The 11785-nt window shown below is 41.3% G+C and overlaps 1 protein-coding gene across 4 annotated transcripts in view; it reads right to left on the bottom strand.

Annotated features, from left to right (window-relative positions):
- Positions 1-6145: 6145 nt before the first annotated feature.
- vasp (vasodilator stimulated phosphoprotein) overlaps positions 6146-11785 on the bottom strand; it is an 85913-nt gene continuing 80273 nt past the window's right edge. For all 4 annotated transcript variants that reach the window (XM_062962576.1, XM_062962574.1, XM_062962573.1 and 1 more), the window contains one exon: positions 6146-11520. In XM_062962576.1, coding sequence (XP_062818646.1) covers positions 11483-11520 — 38 coding nt within the window. In that variant the 3' untranslated portion in view covers positions 6146-11482. The remainder of the gene's footprint in view (positions 11521-11785) is intronic.

Here is an 11785-nt window from a genome sequence, read left to right as displayed (position 1 = left end):
TGTTCCTTTTTTTTACTTCAAAATAAAATATGTGCCATGTGCATAGGCATTTGTTCATAGTTTTTTAAAAAAACTATAGTCTGGCCCTCCAACGGTCTGAGGGACTGTTAACTGGCCCCCCGTTTAAAAAGTTTGGGGACCCCTGGTTTACAGGCTGGTGCTTACAGTGGGGGGGGAAACGTATTTCGTCAGATCCCAATTGTACAAGTTCTCCCACTTAAAAAGATGAGAGAGGCCTGTAATTGGCATCCTAGGTAGACCTCAACTAGAACAGACAACATGAGAAAACACATCCAGTATTATTATTATTATTATAATGGAAAAAGATTTCCCAAAGGAACTAAAAGGAACACTAGATAAAGAATTAGAAAAAAGGGAACTAAAAAGGGTAGGAAATTGGATAGAACAAAAAAGTGGAAAAGGTAAAAATGAGAGAAGAATTGAGAGGAATAAATATTTCTTGGATTCATTGGATTCAATTAGAAAAATGGAATGAAAACTGGTGGGCCCGAAATAAAACTGGAAAACAAATAACGCAATTTGAGGAATTAATAATAAAAGCATTAAAAAGAGAAAATAGTGAGCCATTAAAAGGGACAACAAGTAAAATATATAAAATATTAATTAAAGACATAGAAAAAAAGACAAGATTAACATTAAGAGAATCATGGGAGGAGGAATTAAGAACAAAGATAACGGAAAAAGAATGGGAGGAGATATGGAAAACAAGACAATTAAAAAACATGTCAATTAGAATAAAAGAAAATTATTACAAACTAATTTGGAAGTGGTATTTAACACCAAGAAGGTTAAATACAGTAGAGTCTCACTTATCCAACATAAACGGGCCGGCAGAATGTTGGATAAGCGAATATGTTGGATAATAAGGAGGCATTAAGGAAAAGCCTAATAAACATCAAATTAGGTTATGATTTTACAAATGAAGCACCAAAACATCATGTTAGACAACACATTTGGCAGAAAAAGTAGTTCAATACGCAGTAATGCTATGTAGTAATATACTGTATTTATGAATTTAGCACCAAAATATCACGATATATTGAAAACATTGACTCCAAAAATGCGTTGGATAATCCAGAATGTTGGATAAGCCAGTGTTGGATAAGTGAGACTCTACTGTATTATGAATAAGAATAATAATGAAAAATGCTGGCGAGGGTGCCAGGAAATTGGAACCTACATGCATATGCGGTGGGATTGTAAACATGTAAAAGATTTTTGGGAATTGGTCATAAGGGAAATAGAAAATATTATGAATATAAAAATTAGAAGGAATCCAGTGGAAATATTACTTTTAATTAAAAAAGAGGATGAGAAAGATAAGAGGGAAATTTTTTTTAGTAGACATGCTATTAACAGCAGCTAGATTACTACAGTAGAGTCTCACTTATCCAATACTCGCTTATCCAACATTCTGGATTATCTAATGCATTTTTGTAGTCAATGTTTTCAATATATCATGATATTTTGGTGCGAAATTCATAAATACAGTAATTACTACATAGCATTACTGTGTATTGAACTACTTTTTCTGCCAGATTTGTTGTATAACATGATGTTTTGGTGCTTCATTTGTAAAATCATAACCTAATTTGATGTTTAATAGGCTTCTCCTTAATCTCTCCTTATTATCCAACATATTCGCTTATCCAACATTCTGCCGGCCCGTTTATGTTGGATAAGTGAGACTCTACTGTAATTGCAAAATATTGGAAAGGAGAAATGAAAATACAAATTAATGAATGGTATAAAGAAGTTTGGCGAATGGCACTGAATGACAAGCTAACATCAAATTTAAAAGTAAAGAAGGGATTATGGGGGAAAAAATGATTTTGAAAGTATTTGGAGAAAATTTCTAGAAAAATTACTGGAAAAAGAAGATGGGAATTTACCTCCAAATGAAGAATTGAACTTTTGGTGGGACTACAGAAGAAGAGATGGCTCTGGGGAAGGGGAGCACAGGGTGAATGTAAATAAAAGAGGGGGAAATGTATAGAATATCTATATATATAAAAGAGTGATGGAATCGTGGCACCGAGCAAAACAACTAAACTAAAGGACCCCCAACCTCGAAATTTGACAACACAGCCCATCATCCACGCCTCTAGGTTGATACAACAAAAAATCCCGTCAAAAAACCCCACGGGGCCTTAAAACCCCAGCCCTCAGCCTGGCTGGAAGGCCCCATGGTGGTCGGAGGAGGAGGGGCCTCCACGCGGTGGGGCCGCGGAGTCAAAATTGTCAGGGGCCCCAGCAGGCGTGGAACAACCCGGGATTGAAAAGAGGGGCCGCCTGCCTGTACTCTCAGGCAACAAGTATCATATCTACAATTACTGTGGTGTAATAATACAGAACAATAGAATCTCTAAAATCAGGACATTAAATAAAGAGGAACACTCTGAAAATGGGAATTCCAGAAAGGAAACAACCAGGGCCAGCTAACACCTTCCAACAAATGATCCCCCCAGGCAGGAAGCAACAATATAATCTCTAAAATCAGGACATTCAATAAAGAACAACACTCTGAAAATGGGAATTCCAGAAAGGAAACAACCAGGGCCAGCTAACACCTTCCAACAAATGATCCCCCCAGGCAGAAAGCAACAATACAATCTCTAAAATCAGGACATTCAATAAAGAACAACACTCTGAAAATGGGAATTCCAGAAAGGAAACAACCAGGGCCAGCTAACACCTCCCAACAAAGGATTCCCCCAGCCAGGAAGCAACCAGGCTTCCAAACAGCAAGGCTATTCAGTGCTGTTCTATCTAACCAAGCAACATTTCCCCTTCATAGTACACCCTCAGGGTTTCAAGCCATGAGGCTACTCTGTCTCATTCAGCCTGCCCAAGAAAGGATGCCCCTATGTAGAAAGCAGTCAGTCTTTGAAACAGCGAGGCTATTCAGTGCCATTCAAATGGGCTAAAAAATCATTTCCCTACAACGCAAGTACCCAAACTTCCAAGCAGCAAACCTATTCCATTGTATTCCACCTCACCAAACAAGGATTCACATAAGGAGAAAACACCCAGACTTTAAGGCTGCAAGGCTATTCACTGCTATTCCACCTGGTCAACAAATGATTCCCATCAGCCACAGCAACGCGTGGCTGGGCACAGCTAGTGTTTATATAATTGTAATTTTCTCAATAATAACAATAAAAATATTATTGGGGAAAAAAAAGAAAACACATCCAGAAAATCACATTGTCTGATTTTTCACAACCCAGCTTGGACATCTGGCAGCTCTCGCTCCATGTCTTGCTGGAGTCTCCCTTGCAGGATCTTGAGCATTACCTTCCTGGCATGGGAAATAAGGGCCACTGTACGGAAGTTTGAGCATTCTTTAGCGTTTCCTTTTTTGGTATGGGGATATAAATTCATTTTTTCCAATCTGATGGCCAATCTTGTGTTTTCCATATTTGCTGGCTTATGGCATGCATCACCTTGACAGCATCACCTTCCAAGATTTTAAACAACTCAGCTGGGATCCCGTTACACTATCGAAAAAAGAGATCAGATGAGGCTGTCATGGCTTGTTTTTGAGGAATCTATGCTGCCTTTGAGTAACCACAGCTTTCCTTTCCAAGTGATTGCAGACAGGGCCGTAGCCAGAAAAAAAATTCAGGAGGGGTTTTGAAAATTTCAGCGGGGGGGGGGGGGGTGGTTGAACCCCTAGCACACACCTCTCCCCGCTACAAACCTGTCAATATCTGCTTGAAATAGTGCCTGGAGGGACTCTTAATGTTTTGCGTCTCATAGACTTAGCATGGGGATTTGGTTAACCAGTTAAAATTCATGAGTAAACCAGGTTTTTTTTATAACCTGAAAAATTTCGGGGGGGGGGGGTTGAACCCCTAGCACACACCTCTCCCCGCTACAAACCTGTCAATATCTGCTTGAAATAGTGCCTGGAGGGACTCTTAATGTTTTGCATCTCATAGACTTAGCATGGGGATTTGGTTAACCAGTTAAAATTCATGAGTAAACCAGGGTTTTTTTATAACCTGAAAAATTTCGGGGGGGGGGGGGGGGGTTGAACCCCTAGCACACACCTCTCCCCGCTACAAACCTGTCAATATCTGCTTGAAATAGTGCCTGGAGGGACTCTTAATGTTTTGCGTCTCATAGACTTAGCATGGGGATTTGGTTAACCAGTTAAAATTCATGAGTAAACCAGGTTTTTTTTATAACCTGAAAAATTTCGGGGGGGGGGGGTTGAACCCCTAGCACACACCTCTCCCCGCTACAAACCTGTCAATATCTGCTTGAAATAGTGCCTGGAGGGACTCTTAATGTTTTGCGTCTCATAGACTTAGCATGGGGATTTGGTTAACCAGTTAAAATTCATGAGTAAACCAGGTTTTTTTTATAACCTGAAAAATTTCGGGGGGGGGGGGGTTGAACCCCTAGCACACACCTCTCCCCGCTACAAACCTGTCAATATCTGCTTGAAATAGTGCCTGGAGGGACTCTTAATGTTTTGCATCTCATAGATTTAGCATGGGGATTTGGTTAACCAGTTAAAATTCATGAGTAAACCAGGGTTTTTTTATAACCTGAAAAATTTCGGGGGGGGGGGGGGGGTTGAACCCCTAGCACACACCTCTCCCCGCTACAAACCTGTCAATATCTGCTTGAAATAGTGCCTGGAGGGACTCTTAATGTTTTGCATCTCATAGATTTAGCATGGGGATTTGGTTAACCAGTTAAAATTCATGAGTAAACCAGGGTTTTTTATAACCTGAAAAATTTCGGGGGGGGGGGGGGTTGAACCCCTAGCACACACCTCTCCCCGCTACAAACCTGTCAATATCTGCTTGAAATAGTGCCTGGAGGGACTCTTAATGTTTTGCGTCTCATAGACTTAGCATGGGGATTTGGTTAACCAGTTAAAATTCATGAGTAAACCAGGGTTTTTTTATAACCTGAAAAATTTCGGGGGGGGGGGGGTTGAACCCCTAGCACACACCTCTCCCCGCTACAAACCTGTCAATATCTGCTTGAAATAGTGCCTGGAGGGACTCTTAATGTTTTGCGTCTCATAGACTTAGCATGGGGATTTGGTTAACCAGTTAAAATTCATGAGTAAACCAGGTTTTTTTTATAACCTGAAAAATTTCGGGGGGGGGGGGTTGAACCCCTAGCACACACCTCTCCCCGCTACAAACCTGTCAATATCTGCTTGAAATAGTGCCTGGAGGGACTCTTAATGTTTTGCGTCTCATAGACTTAGTATGGGGATTTGGTTAACCAGTTAAAATTCATGAGTAAACCAGGTTTTTTTTATAACCTGAAAAATTTCGGGGGGGGGGGGGTTGAACCCCTAGCACACACCTCTCCCCGCTACAAACCTGTCAATATCTGCTTGAAATAGTGCCTGGAGGGACTCTTAATGTTTTGCGTCTCATAGACTTAGTATGGGGATTTGGTTAACCAGTTAAAATTCATGAGTAAACCAGGTTTTTTTTATAACCTGAAAAATTTCGGGGGGGGGGGGGGGGTTGAACCCCTAGCACACACCTCTCCCCGCTACAAACCTGTCAATATCTGCTTGAAATAGTGCCTGGAGGGACTCTTAATGTTTTGCGTCTCATAGACTTAGTATGGGGATTTGGTTAACCAGTTAAAATTCATGAGTAAACCAGGTTTTTTTTATAACCTGAAAAATTTCGGGGGGGGGGGTTGAACCCCTAGCACACACCTCTCCCCGCTACAAACCTGTCAATATCTGCTTGAAATAGTGCCTGGAGGGACTCTTAATGTTTTGCGTCTCATAGACTTAGTATGGGGATTTGGTTAACCAGTTAAAATTCATGAGTAAACCAGGTTTTTTTTTTATAACCTGAAAAATTTCGGGGGGGGGGGGGGTTGAACCCCTAAAATTGCCCCCTCGCTACAGGCCTGATTGCAGACTACTTTTATCATCTGCTTCAGGATCCTTCCTGGTATTACAAGATTACAGGAATTTGTGTTAAAAGATTTACATCCTGAGGAGTCCTATAGAGCTGCTCCAAGAATACAGAGACTTTGATTTGTTTTGATTCCAAGCCAGATTTGAACCAATCGATTTGCACACGATTGGAGGGGTTTTTGCCACAAAAAAGAAGACACAACACACATCTTGGATTATTATTATTTTTTTTTGCAATTTTACAAAAAAGGAAGGGAAAAAAAAAAACAATTTCATTCCTAGAGAAGTTTGGTGCGTGTGCTCAGCGAGCCGGTGCAGTGCGGTGTGTGTGTGTGTGTTGAAAGGAAAGAAAGTGAGTAGAAATTGAGGCTAGAAACACCCAGCAGATCGGTCATAATAATAATAATAATAACAATAATAATAATAATAATTTCTTTTTTAAAAAAAAAAAACAATCAAAATATAATATTCCATCCAGCTCAAGAACAACGAACGAAAAATCCTAAAATAAAAATCCAAAAAGAAATAATTATTACAGCTCAAGTAGAAAAGCCAAAGGCCCTGGTCAAGAAATGGGCAGGAAGGTTCTTTTAAAAAAGGACCCAGAGATTCGGGGCAGGAGATAAAATCTTTGAAGGAGGACCCCATCTCTGTATGTCAAAGAAAAAGAATAAAAATATTACAAAAAAACCCGAGAGACAACAGCAGTATGTGTGTGTGAAGTGGGGTAAGAAGAGATACACCTAGGAGTAGCAAAGGGGACAGGACTGGAGTAGCTATGGGGCTTCTGTGGGGAACGGGTTGGTAGCCGGCAAGTTGTAGGTTTCAAATTTTTGGCCCCATTTTAGCGGGTTCACAGCTAAGAGGTCTCTCCTTTGGTCTCTTAATAATACAAGGAAATCCATTGGATGCCTTTCCTCTTGAGTCCGAGGCCCCAGCTACACTGGCATATAATGCAGTTTGAATCTGTGTTAACCCATACAATGCATCATATGGACAGCATAGACCCATTTAATGTAATATATGGTTATTGTAGATCCATACAATGCAGAATATGGTCAGTGAAGACCTATATAATGTATTATATGGTCAGTACAAACCCATATAATGCATCATGAGGTCAGCATAGAGCCATATAATGTATCATATAGCCAGTGTAGATCCATATAATGCATCATATGGCCAGTACAAACCCATATGATGCATCATATAGCCAGTGTAGATCCATATAATGCATCATATAGCCAGTATAGAGCCATATAATGTATCACATAGCCAGTGTAGATCCATATAATGCACCATATAGCCAGTATAGAGCCATATAATGTATCACATAGCCAGTGTAGATCCATATAATGCATCATATAGCCAGTATAGAGCCATATAATGTATCACATAGCCAGTGTAGATCCATATAATGCACCATATAGCCAGTATAGTCATATAATGTATCATATAGCCAGTGTAGATCCATATAATGCACCGTATAGCCAGTATAGAGCCATATAATGTATCACATAGCCAGTGTAGATCCATATAATGCACCATATAGCCAGTACAGACCCATATAATGCATCACATAGTCAGGGCAGACCCATATAATGTGTTATATGGTCAATGCAGACAAATATGATGCATCATATGGTCAGTGAAGATACAAAACATTATATGGCCAACACTGACCCATATAATGCATCATATGGTCAGTGCAGGCCTATATAATGCATTATGTGATCAGCATAGAGCCATATAATGTATCACATAGCCAGTGTAGATCCATATAATGCATCATATGGCCAGTGCAGACCCATATAATGCATCATGTGGTCAGTACAGACCCATATAATGTATTATGGTCAGTGCAGACCCATATAATGCATTATGTGGGCAGTATAGACCCATATAATGTATCATATAGCCAGTGTAGATCCATATAATGCATCACATAGCCAGTACAGACCAATATAATGTATCATATAGTCAGGGCAGACCATATAATGTGTTATATGGTCAATGCAGGCAAATATGATGCATCATATGGTCAGTGAAGATAGAATGCATTATATGGCCCAACACTGACCCATATAATGCATCATATGGTCAATGAAGACACATGTAATGCATCATGTGGGCAGTATAGACCCATATAATGCATCATATAGTCAGGGCAGACCCATATAATGTGTTATATGGTCAATGCAGGCAAATATGGTCAGTGAAGATACAATGCATTATATGATCAGTACAGATCCATATAATGCATTATATGGTCAATACAGACCTATATAATGTATTATGATCATTGAAGGCCCACACAATGCATCATATGGTCAGTGAAGACCCATATAATACATCATATGGTCAGTGCAGACCCATATAATGTATTATATGGTCAATGCATCATATGGTCAGTCAAGACCCATATAATAATTTCGAATTGCTTTATATGGCAGTGTAGATCCAGCCATAAAGGAAGACAAGAAAAGTCTTGGTAGGTTCAAATCCTATGGCCAGCAGGATTGCCAACCCTACCGTTAGGAAATAAATTTCCATTTTGATTGGAGGCAATGCATCCGCACTGTGGGATTAACTCAGTTTGACGCCACTTGAACTGCCATGGCTCCTTGCTATGGATCCGTGGGAGTTGCAGTTTGACTGAGACATCCACACTCTTTGCAAAGCAGAGCATTTGTGGGTCAACAAGAAAGAACTGAACCCAAACTTTGGATGAATTGAGAGCAATGAGAAAGAACTTTACAGCTGATATGAAAGAGATACGTAACTCTTTGGGCGGGCGAACCAGAATCATGGGAGTTGTAGTTCCAGAAGGCCTTTCGCATACTTTCCTTTGGTGGCAAGTCTGAATTGATTTTATTCAACCAACAGTTGGAGGATAATGGGATGCAAATGATGTGATCAACCCAAAAAGAAAGTGGCTTAAAAAAGCTACAGCAATACTGGTACTTGACTAAACTACAAATCCCATCATCCCATAAGATGGAGCCAGGCCATGAATGTCAAACTGCATTCCTTTGACAGCATGGATGCAGCGAAAGGGAAGAAATGAAAGAACTTGGGAAACTATAACTTCCAGCATTCCACTCCATGAGCCTTGGCAATGAAAGCAGTGTAATAACTACATTCCTTTGGCAGTAAAGATGCAGATGAAGAAAAAAAAGGATGTTGGAAAACTACAACTCCTAGCATTCTATCACAAGGTGGAGGAAAAAAAATTAAAGATCTTGGGAAACTACAACTCCCAGCATTTCACTGCTTGGGCCATGGCAATGAAAGCAGTGCAATAACTGCATTCCTTTGGCAGTGTAGATGCAGATGGAGGAGGGATAGGGAAAGAAAGATCTTGGGAAACTATAACTCCTAGCATTCAACTGCATGGAGCCACGGCAGAAAAAGCAGCACCAAACTGCAATAATTTGACAGTGCAGATGGAGCCAGAGAAGAAAAGGGACCTTGGGAAACTACAACTCTCAGCATTCCATCGCACTGAGCCATGGCAATGAAAGTGGTGCTAAACTGCATTCCTTTGGCAGTGTAAATGCAGGTCGAGGGGGGAAAAGACCTTGAAAAACTACGGTTCCCAGCATTCGATTGCATTGAGCCATGGCAGTGAAAGCAGTGCTGAACTGCATTCATTCAGCAGTGTAGATGCAGAAGGAGAAAAAAAATGAAAGACCCTGGGAAACTACAACTCTCAGTAATGTAAATGCAGACGGAGAGAGAAAAAAGAAAGACCCTGGGAAACTACAACTCTCAGCAGTGTAGATGCAGATGGAGGGGAAAAAATAGAAAGACCCTGGGAAACTACAGCTCTCAGCAGTGTAGATGCAGATGGAGAGGAAAATAAATCCCATGAAACTACAGCTCTCAACAGTGTAGATGCAGATGGAGAGAAAAAAAGATCCCGGGAAACTACAGCTCTCAGCAGTGTAGATGCAGATGGAGAGGAAAATAAATCCTGTGAAACTACAGCTCTCAACAGTGTCGATGCAGATGGAGAGGAAAAAAGATCCCGGGAAACTACAGCTCTCAGCAGTGTAGCTGCAGATGGAGAAAAAAAAAATAGAAAGACCCTGGGAAACTAGAACTCTTAGCTGTGTAGATGTAGATAGAGGAAAAAAAATAGAAAGACCCTGGGAAACTACAACTCTTAGCTGTGTAGATGTAGATGGAGAAAAAAAATAGAAAGACCCTGGGAAACTACAACTCTCAGCAGTGTCGATGCAGATGGAGAGAAAAAAAGATCCCGGGAAACTACAGCTCTCAGCAGTGTAGCTGCAGATGGAGAAAAAATATAGAAAGACCCTGGGAAACTACAACTCTTAGCTGTGTAGATGTAGATGGAGAAAAAAAATAGAAAGACCTTGGGAAACTACAACTCCCAGCATTCAATTAAGCCATGACAGTGAAAGCAGCACCAAACTGCAATAATTTGACAGTGCAGATGGAACCAGAGGGGGGAAGGGACCTTGGGAAGCTACAACTCTCAGCAGATGCAGATGGAGAAAAAAATAGAAAGACCCTGGGAAACTCCAACTCTCAGCAGTGTAGGTGCAGATGGAGAGAGAGAAAAAGACCCTGGGAAACAACAACTCCCAGCATTCAATTAAGCCACGAGAGTGAAAGCAGCACCAAACTGCAATAATTTGACAGTGCAGATGGAGCCAGAGGGGGGAAGGGACCTTGGGAAACTACAACTCTCAGCAGTGTAGATGGAGATGGAGAAAAAAATAGAAAGACCCTGGGAAACTCCAACTCTCAGCAGTGTAGGTGCAGATGGAGAAAAAAATAGAAAGACCCTGGGAAACTCCAACTCTCAGCAGTGTAGGTGCAGATGGAGAAAAAAAAGACCCTGGGAAACTACAGCTTTCAACAGTGTAGATGCAGATGGAGAAAAAAAAAGACCCCAGGAAACTACAACTCTCGGCAGTGTAGGTGCAGATGGAGAGAGAAAAAAGACCCCCAGGAAACTACAACTCCCAGCATTCAATTAAGCCATGACAGTGAAAGCGGTGCCAGAATCCCGAAGTGCGGATGCAACGAACGAAGGGTTCCTCCGAAGACCCCTTTGCTAGCCTATAACTCTCCTCCAGGGAAATATTAACCATGACGATGACAAAGCTACGGAATGGCACAGTGTCTTGATTCGGGGTCTGGAATTGGGTTGGGGGTCTTGGCGGGGAAGGGCCAGTTCCTCCAGGGAAGCGGCCCCGGAGATTCTCCAAGGGAAGCTGCTATTGCTTGTGGGTAAGGCACAGGCGGGGGACCTGCCCGTCCTGGGATTCTGGGGACGGGGCGTGGAAAGTGGGGGGAATGGCCCCTCTCCCCAAATTGCATGGGGAAGATGCTGGGGGTCCAAGGCTTTGAAGGGGTGCAATGGAGCTCTTTTGGTGCATTTGGGGGAAGGAGCTGTGGGGGTGGGAAGTGGGATTTCTTTTTCCTCTGTTTCGTTTTTCTTCGATTTTTATTCTCTTTTTTTGTTTGTTTCTTTGTTTGTTTGCTGCGTTCTTAAGGGAAATGGCGGCGAGGCTAAGTGGACCCCCGTTTCCGTAGCTCCGCGACAAACGCTGGAAAAGAAAGAAAAAAAAGAGAGATTTCTTATACATTTATTTATCAGTTTACGACATTTCTATCCCGCCTTTCTCATTATTACTGTATATACTCGAAGATAAGCCGAGTTTTTCAGCCCTTATTTATGAGCTGAAAAAGCCTCCCCCAGCTTATAATCGGGTCAAGGTCAAGGCCGGCAACGGAGCCTGCATGCTATTGCTTGCAATATTTGATCTATTTCTCTCTTCTCCTCCCTTATCAGTGTGTTTTCTTTTGCAAAGC

Source organism: Anolis carolinensis, unplaced genomic scaffold (assembly GCF_035594765.1).
Source record: "Anolis carolinensis isolate JA03-04 unplaced genomic scaffold, rAnoCar3.1.pri scaffold_10, whole genome shotgun sequence".
NCBI classification, from domain to species: domain Eukaryota; kingdom Metazoa; phylum Chordata; class Lepidosauria; order Squamata; family Dactyloidae; genus Anolis; species Anolis carolinensis.
The sequence above is the reverse complement of the archived record's forward strand: the minus strand, read 5'-3'. Positions and strand labels throughout refer to the sequence as shown.